General features: G+C 39.6%; 1 protein-coding gene across 2 annotated transcripts in view; it reads right to left on the reverse strand.

The window, feature by feature from the left end:
* Positions 1–15,913, reverse strand: part of LOC112148611 (stromelysin-3) — a 131,725-nt gene extending 115,812 nt beyond the window's left edge. For both annotated transcript variants that reach the window (XM_024275854.2, XM_036213427.1), the window contains exon 1: positions 15,547–15,913. In XM_024275854.2, the coding sequence (XP_024131622.1) occupies positions 15,547–15,693 (147 nt within the window). In that variant the 5' untranslated portion in view covers positions 15,694–15,913. The remainder of the gene's footprint in view (positions 1–15,546) is intronic.
* Positions 15,914–16,430: the final 517 nt, after the last annotated feature.

Raw genomic sequence — 16,430 nt, forward strand, 5'->3', positions numbered from 1 at the left:
GACAGTTTGATCTTTCCACATAACTCCTGTTCCAAATCCATCCATGAGTTATTTTCTGGATTATTTCTTGACCATTTTAAGATGTACTAGTTGTACCAGTTGCCCCCCTCCTGTGGCCGCTGCATGGTAGGGCTGCCGCGATTTTTTGACTAATCGGCGACTAATCGACTATTAAAATAGTCTACGAATAATTTGGTCGTCAAAGCATCGTTTTTTCACCTGTCAAACATGTGATGAGCTAATTTGAGGGGTTACAGGGTTTTAACCTCACTCTGGGAGCGTGTCTGTATAACAGCCGCTTTCGCTGTTTCTGTGAGTTTGAAGGCTGTCCCGCATTAACCCAAGAGTTGGGAAAAATAGAGGTCTTTTTGCTTTTGTTATTGTCTCCACTAAAATAAGTAAAATATCACAGATTAGGAGAGACAAGCTGGCTGCCCGCACCCCAGTCTCCAGTCCTCGCTCCACGCTGCCCGCCCCGCTACGGCGATCCTTAGTTCCCGTTACCAGCTTCGCAGTCCCCACTCCCCGCAGTGGCTCTCTGTCTCCCGGCGTGTGGAGCTCGCAAAGTCCGTGAGTGTGTCTGGCTGCAGCCAGAGAACTGCAGCGCTGCGACAGGACAAAAACTCTCGCTTTGGATTAACATCATACCTGCTGATCGGGTAACTGAAAACGTCCCATGCCCAATGCTGAATCCTGATTCGGAGATGGGATGCAGCGACCTCTCAAACATCAGGTATTGACATATTGGCCGTGCTGCCCAATTCGTGCCTCGTCGCTCAAATTGAGCTGCTGGTAGACTTTTGCGCCGCGCCCATCGCTCAAATCATCAGTTCGCCTTAGTTCGCTTCTAGACCATTGATTGAACACTAGAGCTAGCTGCTTCTGCCGCATGAATCACATTCAGTGTGAATGCACCTTTAGTTGCTACCCAAACTCTATACTCTTATCTAGGGACAAGCATTCGGGTATGGGAATGGGACTACTGCTCTGCTGTATGTTTATGTTTTTATATCTGTCCCTATTGAACCAAATACAAATTAAGTTAAATCACACTTTGGTCTGGTTTCTGTGGTTCTGAACAGTCTTGACTGATCTAATTGTTTCAGATTCTGCCGGTGAGAAATATACAAGATTCATGATGATTTCCTCAACCAAAGATCCTTGTGGCCTTGGTGTGTGAGTGATGGGTCTTCACCACATGCAGCGTTTTCCAAGATAGTGTTAAGCTCTCAAAGGAGCCTGGGTAAGTTCAACTACATTTGGGGTACAGAATCACGAATATTTGTTGTTTTTTCTTGAATAACCACAAAGATCCTCTGTGTGGAGCTAGGGGTTCAAATGCATATTCTCAGCCAAGCAACCAGTGCTCGGCGATATGATGATATATATTGTGTGGGCGATAGAGAAGTGTCTTTCGTTGCATTTCTCCTCTATTGTCTATAAGCTAATTTAATCAATTATTACGCCAAATATATCATTAATTAACCCGAGAAAATTGTGCAGGTGTTGCCTCGTCAGTGTGTATACCAAAATGTGTAAAAGTGAAAATAAAGACAAATTGAAAAGAGATTCTTCATTAAAAAAAAAAAAAAAAACAAACTCTGTCTTGTGGTTTTGGGACGTTTTGCTTTACGTTCTTTGATTCACACACACAGGTTTTACGACATACAGACAAGATACAGCAATGCTGTCAGCCCAAGAAGAAGCACTTTTAGCAAGGCTATGTCTGTTATTTGGCTGCACTTTGGATTCAAGACATCTGACACGGAGCAGAAGACTGCAGTATGTAAACAAGCTAGGAGGCTATTCCCACGCCAATCCTAACACAAAGAACCTTCTATCACTCAAGGAAAGTCCACAAAAATGAACATATGAGATTACAAAAAATAAGATAGAAAGCAAGCTGTGGAACAGGACTGTAACAAGTATCCAAATATTTGGATTCTCGCGATCTGCTTCCGAAAATTCGAGTCCGAAAACTTCCGACGTCCAAGATCTCTGATTTGAGATGTTTATAAATATAGTAGAGTGTCATAAAATATTTAGGCAACACTTAATAATAAGATTCCTTAACAAGCTTTCTTAACACATTAATAAGCATTATTAATGACTAAGAAGATCTCTGAGTGTGGAGCTGAAGCTCTCCAACGTCTCAAAAGACGATTCCTGATTTAGTGGTTTAATTTTTGAATTGGATTTGGATTTATTTTCTCTATGAAGATTACAGATTGTTAAAATATGGTTGTGTGTAGCTTTCTGGAAAAATATAATAGTTTACGTTTAGACATACCCTGTGATTGTTAGACTTGTTCTGTAACCGACCCCAGCCCCCTATCAGAGAAGAAAGCAGTTAGGTGGCACTAACAAGAAAAACTCTCTGTGGATAGCTATTTCACAGATAACAGTTCCCCTCCAGACTTTTAGGCACCCTATACTAGGCTTGGGCGGTATTCAGATTTTAATGTTGTCAATATTCCTCCACATTTGACCTTGCTATACGGTATTACTGTGACTAATTAAGAACTTTGTAAATAACAACAAACTAACAAAGCATTCACAGCAATTTTCTGTCACTGCTGAGCCATTTTTGACAAAAATACTGATTAATTAAATGAAACAACGGACCTAATTAGTCAAACCTCCACGCAGAAATAACATTCCTTGTGGATAATTCAGACCCGGGAGCACTTCTCTGCACGCTCGTGTTTAATCCTCCCACGAAACAGAAAAAGTCATTGCGCACAAGAGACTGTCTACTTCAGCGTGCGTGAGCTGCTCCATCGGGCAGGTAATTCGTGCGCACTCGCAGAATCTCAGGGAGCGCGCGCATGAGCAACATTTTGTCACGTTCGCTCTGGGGGTTTCAGTCTCTGCTTGCAGGAAACTTTCTGTGGAAAATTACTTTTGACAATTGTGGGCGGAGATATAGGGCTGCGTTGGCTTTCTTCTGATTGTATGACGTTACTCGTCAGAAATTCATCCTTAAATTAGATGGAATTTATTTTTGGGTGAATAAATCATTTTATTTTTGTAAATAGGGCAGAAGTGCTGAAACTTTAACCTAATGCATTATAGGAGATGCAGTCCAAAAACTGACACTGATGCTAGACAAACTCACGTCTTTGAGCTTCATTACGAACGGAACTGGATCTTCAGGCCGTTTGGTGAGAAGTACCTCTGAGCTTAGCTAGTCACTGTTTGTGGTCAGAGTTAGATTTTGCCAAAGTAACATCTTTGCCTCATTTTAATTCATTTTTTCCATAATTCATTTTTATTTTTTCATATATATCTTTGGATATCTTTATTGCTTTTCAAAACCTTGCTTTTATGTCCAGTATTTCTGCTTGTTTAACCTCATGTTATTTAATAAATATTCAAAAAAAAACAACGTGGTTACGATCCATTCTTTCTTTTCAATTCAAAGGGTACAAAATGCCTAAATTTGAGAGTCTGATTAATTGATTATTACTTTATTGATTAGAGGTAACAGCTGATCATTAATTAGTATTATTTTTCCTTCGTTACGAAAGTGGTGCCCCGAGGAGAATTTTAAGTTTTAGGTTTAACATGCTGTCTGTCAAAATGATGGACAAACGTCATCATACAGTTAGGGATGTTTCTTTGCTTCATTTTTTAACACTTCATTTTGTGTTATGAACTGTATTTTTGTTTTTTAATCCTTTTTCTTATTTTATGGAATTGTTTTGTGGAATTTTGATTTCTGAAACTTTGTTTATTATTTGATTTTTATATTTTTGATTGCCATTGGCTGCGTTTCCATTAATTATGCAATTGCGTAAATTGGATTTTCGATAATAAATGATCTTAATGGAAACAGAAATTTTGAAAAAAACTGGCATTTATCAAAAACATGTTAAGGCGAGGAGGTGGTTTTTAGGGCGTATCGAAATGCAATGAAACTTCGGGCATCACACAGAATCATTGGATCCACAGCTCCTCCTCAACCAAGATTTCCACATCGCTTAATCTGCAGTCGTGTTTTTGCAGCCTGAATAAGACAGATGTTTCTTTTGACAGATGAGAATGAATGCCATGACAGAAACTTCAATTGACCTTGTTGTGTTTTCACACAGAAAAAAAGGGTCCAGATGCTTCATTATTGAATGTTTTTTTAATACTGCGCGAGTGCTGCACGCGCGACGTAATGCTTCCCATGATTGAATCTAATTAAAACAGTAGTTGTTCTCATCCGTCACAGTGTTGTTAATAACTTATTAATTAGTTGTTTTGTGTTTATTTGCATAATTTTGATTTTATGAAAGCTGTGTCTTTGTGAAATTGTGTTTCTTCGACATTTTTAGAATTTTTATAAAGTTTTGCACATCTGTGTAACGGAAACACAGCTATTGTGATCTTCGTAATATATTTCGTTGATGAATTTTTTAATGTGATCTAACCGTCAGGGCCACCGTAGTTAACCCTAAAACACCAATAGTGTTGCACTGACACCAAACTAATAAGCTTTTTGACTTACCATAAATCTTCTACCGTTGACAAGATCACCGTTAATCAGCTGATTCTGATGGGAGGAAAAAGCGGCTTTTCTATTGTGCTTTGCTCCAATATATAAAGTATTACTAACGTAGAGCGCTGATATCATAGACATATACAGTCAATGATAGTGCTACAGCACAAAGCTGCTTTTCTCTGCAGCAGTATCCGCTGACAAACATGGATTACGCAAACACTTCACAACTGCGCAGTGCTGCGTATCAGTGCGAGGCTGCTCTACTTCGCTTTAGAATCCGCTGGAATTACTTTAACCACGTTAACAATTGAAAAGTTACAGTAGACAAAAAATGTAGCCTAAAGGCTGTAGCTAAAGGAGCTAAAGCTCGTGTTGAAGGATTTTAACAGACTTTTTTCACCTGGTGCCAGTATCGGACGAGTGTGCACAGGCTACGTGCACACAGACCCAAACTGAACAACTCAGGTGTACATTCTAATAATAAAAATAATAATAATAGGCTCATTCTTATTTGAGGTTGTTACACACTTACAGGAATGAGAATTTTGGAGTCGTGGTCATAATCCACCAATGGACTAATTAACAAGACAAGCTTAATTAAGTCTAAACTTTTATTAGTCGTGGCAAATGTTGTTTAAAGCTTAACTCCTCAAACAGTAAATTTGGTCTTATTTAGCGCCTAGCGAGCGTTAATTTTGGGCATTTCTTTGTTTTTGGAGTGTTTTTCTTTCACTTCTCTTATTTTGAATTTTGTTTCTAAACTGGGCACGTATATGTTTCCTTAAACCTATTTCCCCTTTTCCCACAACCTTAAATAGACTTTTGCTCCTGTCAAACACCCAAACACCAAAAAACTTAATAAAGTAGTGCTAAAAAAATAGGAATTCCAGTCGTTTATAAAACATGTAGGCTGTGCCTGATTGTTCTCCATAGCTGAGCCATGTTTTATTCCTGACTTCTCTCTGGTGGAAGTGAGTAAACATGGGCACATTGCTGAAAATGTTTTGTGACTTGATGTACATGCCTGTGACCCTGGGTCCAATTTTATTCAGCAAATTAACAAGGAAAAACTTATTTTTGAGACAAGGAAGTATTACTCAAAAGAGAGCAAAGCTGTATTGGGCTTATCATGCATCACAACACTAGAACTAACAACAAATAGACAGACAAAAAATTAAATAAATATAATTTTGCTTATTTTTAAAAGGCCTCTTTAGTCCATCTTTGTAATTTTTAGGAGAATGAAAATAAACCACTTCCATGACTGTTTTAGGAACCTGTGAAGCAGGGGCAAGACAAGCACGCTGTATTTCTTTATGCCAGGAACAGTGTGGTGGTGGTGGAGGTAGGGCTCTTCAAGTACAGACGCATCCAGTTTGTGTTATAGTGAGGACATGATGTGTGGTGCAGGAGGTCTGTCAGCAGAGAGCAAACAGGGGCATGTTTGTGCAAGCCTGCCTGAAAAACATCTCCTTTCAATAACACACCCTCAGCTTGTGCTTTATTCTGGCATGACAAACAGTTTCAGGAACAAAGCATCCCCCTGGAGCGTAAATATCAAGAGGGTGTATTGGCGAGAGTCTGGCGGTACAATACATATCACAATGCAAGTGTCACGATACAATACATAACCCAGGACATCCCAAGACTGAACCAGAGACAATATTTCACTATCTTTTTTAAAGCGTATGGTTTCAAAAAATTGGTCTGAAAATGAATACACCTTTCACATTAATGAAATAAAAGATTTTATTTAACTATCAGAGCATTAAGCACTGCAACTGTATCTCATTTAGTTGATTTTACTGAAGAAAGTGTTTTTCTTTTGGTAAATTAAGAAATAATATTTCAACACTAAATGTTGTTCGATTTTAACCACATTTTTTTCCAGTTTGAGCAAATAAAGAACACATGTGTCTTAACCAAGAAAGTAGGGCTGGGCGATATGGGAATTTTCATATTGCGATATCGCTTTTTTCATTTTGTGCGATAACGATATTAAAAACGATATCAATCAAATAATCAAAGTAATCTTTATTGCAGAGATTTACGACTTCAGATTTTTACACCTTAACTTTGCCCCCCCCCCCTAAAATCTTAGTTAGTTCAAATTAAACTTTCATTATTTTTTTTTATTAACTGTAGTATTGAAACTAACTGTGAGGAACATTTAAATATTTCTAATAAATATTGTACATATACATAATGTACACAATAGTTAAACAATAACGGTGGTTTTCAATAGGCTGTAGAGAATTTCTGATTTAATTTAATCTGACTGCAGCACATAGAAGTTTCTTTCAAATTAAAATTAAGTCTTAAAAACATTGTTCTAAAGCAGCAAATATATTGCAGTTATTTTTATATTATTTTCTAATTTCTTCTGAACATAAACTACAGGTACTGCTGTGCAGCAGAAGATAATAAAATGTAAACTTAATCTTAAAATAAACAGTTCTGATAATAGATTTAATCATCATTTCACTCAGTCATCTGACATGTGTACATGTTGGAGGATTGATCAAACAAGTTTATTTTACTATTATTAGATCACCTCATTAAGAAATGAGCATAAACGGAACAAATGTAACTAAGAAATTCATTATTGATACACAATAAAACAACAAATTATTCTAATTCGAAGCTCTATACAAAAGATTTTGGTTAATATTTTAACAAAACCCTCAAACTCTAAACTCCACAGCCACAATCGAGTCCACGCCCCCCTGCGCGCGGCTGTTACTAGCATGCACAGTCTCTCCTCTTTCAGCCCCGCGTGACACGTGACCCGCAGCAATAGACAGACTGTCTCCTTTTTTCTGTTTTCATGGAGGTTCTCCTCTAAATCAGGTTTTAAACTCTTGATTTTAAAGCGTGTCTTCTCTCCCTCACACTCTGTGGATCTGTCGGTAACAAACAGCTGCGGAGGAATAATCCGGTCGGACCGAACCATTTTAAATTTAGAGGAGGGGGGTCCGGTGACGACGTTTCCAAATCAAAATACATAAACATCGTTACCTTGACATTAAAAATAAAAGTATTTGCGATTATATATTGGTTATTGGTTTACTGAAATAGTGTTTTCTGTTTTGTCCTTTTGTCATCATTCGGGGCCTCCGTCCCCCCCGCTCTCAGTCTGGGCTCCTAGAATCAGCCGCTCCGTAAGAAGAGGAAGCGCGGCTCTTCCGGGGGTTTCTCCCGTGTTATTTAACACGAAAGTTTATCGCAATAGTCTCATTTCACTATCGAAAAAAGGTAATATCGCGATAACGATAATTATCGTTTTATCGCCCAGCCCTACAAGAAAGTGCTGTTTATTTCTAAAACTGTCAGTGAAGGTTCTCGTTCATCTAGGTGACAATGTCTTGAAGTTGAATCACACCAAGTGGACTTCATTTGTTCTTTGTTGAAACATTTCACCACTCTTGCAAGTGGCTTCATCAGTCAGTTGCAGCTCTGCAACTCGAAATTCTCACACATAAGAAGGTATAGATTTTATTGCTGTTTACTGCAACGGCTGACTTATGATAGCACTGCGACTCACTAGCGTAAATTTTCACCCTCCTAGATAAAACATCCATCAATCTGGGTAATGTCCAGCCGTATGGTTCTGATCCAGATGTCAGCTGGACGAGGAAGTGAAGATCTTCATGGACAGAACTTCCTCCAAAATCCTGATTCTTTCTCCTTCCAGTTCACCAAAGACTCTTTTAGCTAATTCTCCAATGTTTATTGACTGTGATCAATACATTCAATCATTGGTTTCTCAGAGTTCTTGATAAAATAATCAAAGCTAACATCAAAATGCTCTTTCATTGATTTACAATCCTTTCCAACTGCGGTCAAAGGAGCCGCCGTTCACATTTCCGTGGTCACATCAAGAAGCTCCGTGGAGTCTGGTGGAGATTTTCCAGCGTTCTCAGTCCTGCTACCATAAGTATTGGATGAAACTCACACCAAAAATCCAGTGATGCTGATTTGACCACAGAAATGTGAACGGCGGCTCATTTGACTGCAGTCAATGTGAAGATACCATCTTCTCTTCTCCAGAACCTGAACTAGACACTAGGAACAGATGAGGGTTTAGTGCATGTGCAGCAGAGCTGTTGATGAAAGAAGATCATTCATTCAAACAGAGTCTGTCCAAGACAGTTTGATTGATTTAAAAGGAGAAATACTCAGAAATGAAAAAACAAAATGATTTCTTATTACTAGAGCTGTCAGGCGATTAAAATTTTAATCGCGATTAATCACATTGTCCATAGTTAACTCGCGATTAATCGCAAATTAAAATGTGGCCCTTTTTTTAAGGAAAAAAATGTGTGCTTCGTGGAATTTAGCAGTTTTACATTAATTATGAAAACAAGAATGGCAAAATTTATAGTTTTCATCAGAAATACTTTATTTTGTAACATTGTATGGAGATAAACTTTCTTAACAATAAAAGGCTGTAACATAAAATGCCTAATAAAAGCCCAAGTGCAAATGAAAGGCATTTTAAATTCAAAACTTCAATCAACATTCAGTAAAATAAAATAAAAAACATCAAAAATTAAATTTCCATAACACTTTCATGTTCATTTTTTATCAGGACCAAATATTTTCCTCCTCTGCTGAACTACAGTAATAAATGAAATAGAGATTTATCATTTCCAATTAACTTTTGTTTTTTTAAAACATTGAAGACCGAGAAAAGCGGGATACACTGTGGATAGTTTGACAGTCTGTTGTAGGAGCCATAATGAGGTGACACGGGTGTAGCTTAGCGGCGTCAGCCTGGTTGTGGGCGTGTCACTGTCAGTGCACACGTCACAGAGTTGTGAAAGGTGCTCACTTGTCACCTGGGGATCATGCATGGATGAGGAAGTGGGGTGAACCCCTGGCTGTGGTCATATAATTTGTTGAACGCGCTAATTTGGCTATAAAAAGTCTGTCACAGCTGGATTGTTCGTTTTTTGTTTTTCATTTGGACTGTATGGACTGGAAACCTGCAGATAAAGACAATAAACATATCGCAGCAGACGGACGCTTTGGAGTTGTTTTGTTGGAACGCGCGTCGGACAAAGGAAGCCGGAGTTTAGCCCACAGCGGCCCTCAAGTCAAAATTTGGCCGCAGTCTGTTACTGCCGCCGCAATCTCTGGCTGCAGCTCGATGCGGCGACGTGTCCAGCGGAGCTCATAATGAATATGCCGGCAGACAGACAGCTATGCTGGGGTTGGATCACGCTTAAACCTCCAGAACATTTAAAACGTCCCCCGGTGCGCTTGCTGTTCGGAACGTCAGGGGTCCACAGCTCTTGGGACGCGGCGCGCGTACCACCAGAAGCGAACCGGAGCCGGGTTAGGGTGCAGGAGCTCTCCGTGTCCTAGCGCCGGGCCGGTTCTAGCTAGCAGCTCGGTGGTTGGAGACCCGCCCGTGATCTAGTGAGAACAGCCGGTGAGTTAGAGGAGGTACGCCTGGGCGCACGGTATGGAAAGGCACGTATGAGAAAATCCGCGATTAATGCATCAAAAAAAATGTCGGCGCCATGCACATGTCAGATTAATGTGTTTTTAACGCGACAAATCTGACAGCCCTACTTATTACATTTGTTCAAAAGGAAAATGACACACAGACATGTTAAAAACTAAAAAAACAGGATTTTTATCAGAGGGGGGACTTTAAAGGATTAATAACAGCTTGATAAAGGCTCTATAAAAATGGCATTGGCTTTTTGATTTTGCCTAAAACAGCATCACCAAAATGAAAAGTGAGGAAAATTTTATAATATAAAAATATTTAGTTAGAGTTGGGAGTGGAGCTGACGGAGGTTGAGTGGAAGGTTTCCATGTAAAATATTCATAGTGGTTCAATAAACGCCAGACTTTATCTTTCTCCTACTAAGCTGAAGAGGATTTATAAGGATAAATCAGACTTACGTGTCAAATGTTTGAAGGATCCAAGTACTCTATCACATCTATATTTTCAATGTTAGAAATTAACAACTTTTTGGAACTCTGTTTTTGATTTTCTTTCACATGCTATGGGTAGGAAAGTACCAGTAAATCCTCTTACTGCAATATTTGGAATCATGGAACCTGATTAATATTTATTTTGAAGAGCTAAATAAAAGGATTGGTGCACGTCTCAATGTCTGGGTTCAGACCTCCTGGGGAGGGGCATTGTCTGTCCCGAAGACGCTGCTCTGTTTCAGTAATACGCCGCAGGAGAAGTCAGTATGGCATGCCAAAAGGGTTAAAAAATAACTTGGAAAGCGGGCCAGTGTGCAGTGTCTATCCTGCACATGTACTACGAATAATAGTTATTAGAAATATTTAAATGTTGCCACAGTTAGTTTCAGTTCTACAATTAATACCAAAACAATGAAAGTTTGATTTTATCTTTTTTATTTAAGATTTAATTTGGATGTTCAAAGTTCAAGGATCTGTGAATGTATATTTATGCTATGAAGTACTTTATACAGTATATAGTTTCTCAAATATATGTTTTAAAGCTTTTCAAAAAAGTAATTTTCGGCTTTTATCCCCAGTGAACTTTTCAATGTGGGCCCAATATGGCCTTCCTTTGGACTGAATTGGTGGGCCCCAGGTGGGTTTCTCCACGGGTTCCATGGTGGCCCTTTCTGTGTTTTGCCTACATTGGCTTAGGTAGGGACTCAGTGGGTCCCTATGCTAACAAGCCGCTCGGTGGACAGCGTAGCCAGTTAGCGAGCTCTACTGCCCAGCGAGCCAGACTTGAGTGCCCACTCAAGCCAGTGTGGGCAAACACAAGTGGGGCCACCATGGAACCCGTGGACAAACTCACATGGTGTCCACCAATTCAGCCTAAAGGTAAACTATACTGAAATGTTTGCTGGGTCTTCAAATTTTTTTCTATTGTTCTTTTTTCCCTTTTTACTGATCTAAAAAAATATCTGAACCATGACTTTAAAACCGTGACACGATCCGAACCGTGAGTTTTGTGATCTGTTACACCCCTAAATCAAACACAGGTAATTGGGGGTATTTTTCAGTCTAACACTCATCTGAAGCTCAAACTATTTTCAAATTAAACCACTTTAGTTTATCACAACAAATTATGGATACATATCTCAAACAAACTGAAAAAAGTATTGGTATAGATCAGGGGTCTGCAACCTGGAGCTCCAGATCCACATGTGTCTCTTTTGTCTATCCATGGTGGCTCCAAACATTGAATAAGTCATGGAGACTGCTGATCCAGCCATGCTGACCGTCAGAGTCAGCAGCTCCTGATAATGACTGCTTAACCAAAACAACCTAAAGAAAACAAATAAACAAAGCCTGCAAACTAAGACTACCAAGATCCAACCCAAACTAAAATAACAAAACCCAGCAGTGTAAGACTGCTGAGGACAGAGAGGAGAAAAAACAACAAAAAAAAGAAAAGAAACATAAAATAGAATTTTTTTTAAAGTGAGGATTATTTAAATAGCATGTATTTAATTTAGATTAGGTACATTTATAAATTGATGACTGAGATGTACATAGATGATAAACTATGTACTTTTTACATCCCTGTTGACCTGAAGACGTCTTGTTTGTTCAACTCTACCTCCAGAATGAACAGATTTTATATGGAAAGAAAAACTTTGGTAGAAAGTTTGATCTCTTATGGGTTTAAAGCACAAATTATCTTAAAGCAAATGAATTGATGCTTGAAGCAATTATCTTGAATTATCAAAAAGTGTGTTTCTGATGTGGGAAGAGCTAGCAGCTTCGTCTGTGGATGTCTCACATAGAATAATTGGGCGACACATATGGAGTTTTATTTATGTCAAAATTCCATTTAGAGATAAGAAATCTCCGCGCACACATCAAACATTCCGCGAAGACAAATCAGACCCTCGCAAGCGCTTTTTCCTCCTCCACGAGCAGAAAAAGTCCTCGCGAGAGAGACTGACTACTTCCATGTTCGTGAGTGATGCACGCGCAAGCAGAATCTCAGTGAGCACGCTACTCTCAGCACAAAAATGAAAGAGGAGCTGTTATTAGACATTTGAAACTGAATAAAAATAGACCAGTGTTTTTCAATTATTTTCTCTTACGCCCACCCATGAAGAACTTATTCTTTCACGCCCCCCCCCCCACAACTTTCTGCTGCAAATATCATCAGCATCATTAGTTAATTTGCTCAAGTTAAACGGATATCTCCTCAAAATATTGTATTATCATTAAAGAATAATTTAAAAAAAACTTCTAAATAATCTGTTTTATTAATTTTTCTATTTTTTTTTTTAAGAATACTTCCAAAATGTTCAGACAAAGTAAAAACAAGTCTTTCCTTGTTTCCCTCCACAGTAGTGATGAATTCTGTCTTTTCTCACAGATTCAGTTCTTTGGTTCACTGTAAACAGTGGCTCTTTCTGCTACCAAATGCATTTTTAGGTTGTTTTTGCTAAATTAAATTTATTTTAAATTACTATGTAGGATTATGCACAATATCCATAACTAATGTAAACATGTTTTTATTCACATTCCCTCCAGTGGGCACGCCCCACCCTTGGAGAAACACTGTTCTAGTCAGTCAGTCAGTCAATATGTGGTTTCTTCAGTCGTCTGTATCTGCTGTATGATCATTGTTATTATTTTATTTGTTTATTAATGATTGATTTTCTAATTTGTTTTTTTTTTATTAATTACGGCAGTGGTTAGCGCTCTTGCCTCACAGCAAGAAGGCCCCGGTTCGAATCCCAGCTGGGACCTTTCTGTGTGGAGTTTGCATGTTCTCCCCGTGCATGCGTGGGTTTTCACCGGGGACTCCGGCTTCCTCCCACCGTCCAGAAACATGCTTCATAGGTTAATTGGTGACTCTAAATTGCCCCTAGGTGTGAATGTGAGAGTGAATGTGTGTGATTGAGGCTCTGTGACAGACTGGAGACCTGTCCAGGGTGGACCTCGCCCTCGCCCATCAGTAGCCGGGTTAGGCTACGGCACCCCAGCGACCCCGAAAGGGACAAAGCGGTCTGGAAAATGAATGAATTTAATTAATTAAATTCATTATTTTGTGTTAGAAATAAAGATATTTGAGAACTGTTTTAGAACTGGAATGTTTTATCAGCGCTTTTCTTGTGGAAATCCTGATGCAGCCCGGCCTCACCCAGACTCTGCCCCCAGCGGCCCCCAGATAAATTGAGTTTAAGACCCCTGGTATAAATCTTTTGTAAGATTCATATTAGAAGCACTTCTTAATTGTTGTGGCACATAGTGTATTTAGTAGGTCAATTTGTGATATTTGTATTTTTAAACTTTAAAGGGGCCCTACCATGAAAATTCTACTTTTTGAGGTTTTAAATGCATTTTACTGATCATTCCTCACTATAAAGAACCCTAAAGTGGAATTATGTTCCGTTCATGCATTTAAGAGTAATCCTCTACAAACCTGCTGTCTGCAGCCGCCCCTCCCATACCCACGAAAACGAGCGGGTGGAAACGTGCTGATGTAAGATCGATGTGAGCTGCTCCCTCCAGGAAGAGTCTGTGCTGCAAGCTCCGCCCCCAGACGACAACCAACACACACCCACCTTCTCTGTTGAGCTGCGGCAGGAGAGAACTACCTTCCTGTACCAGGAACGGCTCTCTGATCCATTTTTTAAATGTAGTCTCACTTCGTTTCAAATCGGACTGACCTTCAGTTCACTCTGAGATTCCTCAATCTGGTTATGAAACAAACCGAGAGCGGAACAACTGAACCAACACGGCCAACGTACACAGTTGCGTAATGTAAACACGTTAGAAATGAGGTGATCAGTGAGCCGCAGACAAATGTAGAGCATTAGATTGTCTTGTTATCCAAAAGGAAATAATGCATCCAACTGAACTTTATTTTAACACTAAAAAACATATAACTCTGTTTTCTGTGTCTCGTTACGCGGCACGTGCGCGGGCTGCTGCCGTGACGTCATCTTAAAGCTCTATTGTAGTTCCAACAGAATACTCTTAGAAACAATGTCATAAAACCACAACGATGAGACACGGAAACTCATTCAAATGTGGTCGGATGAATTAATGCGCAATAAAACAACTTTTAACCCGATCCACATTGATTCTACCGACATGTCTTTTAGCGTGTGTACCTGTTGTTTCCCCAGTGACTATCATGACGGATTCCTCAAACCAGCAGTGTTGAACCTGGCCTTCATACAGGCGCTCAAAATCCATCATAGGAACAAAGTTTGAAAAAGGGAAAGATCCTAACAAGATTTTGCAGACCCATCCAGCTTTCTTAGTTTTGTTTACAAATTTTGTTCACGCTGGATAGGTGGCTTCAAGGTTGACATCGTGAAATGGGCGGGACCAACAAGGAATGAAAGGCGGAGGCTCAGAAATCAAGTCGTTTTACTTCCCTGTATTAAAACGGTCCAAAAAAAATGACTCATATTTCATAAATAACTTGGTTTTTACTGGTCCAAAGGTAATATATGATCATATACATATGGATCTAGGTAAATAAAAGGCTGAAGAAAATCATGGTAGGGCACCTTTAAGTAAACATATATGTGGCTTTATCCTTAAGAGAGTTTCTCTTTTTTTCCATTGTAAGTAATTGAATGACAAAAATCTCAAGCTCTAAGTTGCACTAGTTGTAAATAGTTTTCTTGAATCTTATAATGGAGGTAATTTAAACCACCTTAAATGTTCAATTTAGCTTTTTTAAGTTGTGACGTTTTGCCTTGAGCAATTTGTTGGTGTGATTTTCACTGCAGGGCCACCATACATAAGCATAAACAACGATTTCCTAATACCAATAAACCCAGTCCACGTCACGTGCACATTAGCTGATGTGAATTTGAGAAGAACAGTTGGATGCTGCTGCTTGTTGAGAAGCATATACCTGAAAGAAGTGCGTCAACCGCATCAAACAAAAGAAAGATAAGTTTGTTTTTGGAGCCAAAGTCAGAAAACACGTCCTGAAGCGCCAGTCAGTGACTTAGAGGGAAATCTAAAAACATCTTCAAATAGGAGAACGAAATTCTAGAAATTTATATCCAGCAATTCTGAAGTCGGCAGTGGCAGTGGAAAACCTTCCTCGGACTCACCGGTGACGCTCTGTAAGTGCTCAGCTTGCGCGCTGGAGGACACACCACGCGGGGAAGACAGTGCAGCGCGAGGACGCACACAAGCAGAGAGGCGGGAATCCTCAGCTGGAGCCTCAGCGCTGCTCCGCCTGTGCGGTGCATGAACATGGTGCCACTGCTTCTCAAATTGACCGCCGCCTTTGTTCCCTTGAGACAGACTTCTCTGACTCCACACTGCCTCGGGTTGATAATACCATCGAGATCACGTGACCGTTAACCCTGTCACCGCCGGTGTTATGCTGAGAACGAGGTGTTTGCAGAGAAGTGCATCCTCTGTCGCGGGAGCGCGCACGCACAACTTAGTTGGATCTCTTGCTAAGGTGCGTCCCCCTTCCAGAATGCGTCTCCCCGCTCTCAGACCTCGTTGATTTGTTTCGTTAGACTCATATTTTGTCCAGATGAGTGAACAAAGAAGTTGAATGATTATAACAGATTTGGGGAGTTTGCTGATATGTTTCAGCTTTTCTTTTTTTAAACCATATATTCTAGCGTACCCAAAACAAGAGAGAGCACGGATTCTGTCAGGCCGCTGCTGATCCAGGCTGTCAGAATCTGTCCCCACCCCCACCCCCTCGACCCGATAATTTGTAGTAGAAAAAATACTTTATAAATGTCCGTTGTTACAAGCTTCTACAACAGAGTCACGTTCATAAGTCACGGTTTTTTTTCTTCATTTTTTTTCTACTTCAACACAGTGTGTGTTTGGAGAAGGAAGGCAAATTCCGGCAGAGGGATGGCTTGTCACAACGGAGCAAGTTTTCAAGTGTATTTCATGGGATTCTTTGTTTACCTGATCATTTATCTCTGTCCCGTACATTTTTGTTGAAAAAAATTTAAAAAGAAAC

This window comes from Oryzias melastigma, linkage group LG9 (assembly GCF_002922805.2).
Source record: "Oryzias melastigma strain HK-1 linkage group LG9, ASM292280v2, whole genome shotgun sequence".
In the NCBI taxonomy this organism is placed as follows: domain Eukaryota; kingdom Metazoa; phylum Chordata; class Actinopteri; order Beloniformes; family Adrianichthyidae; genus Oryzias; species Oryzias melastigma.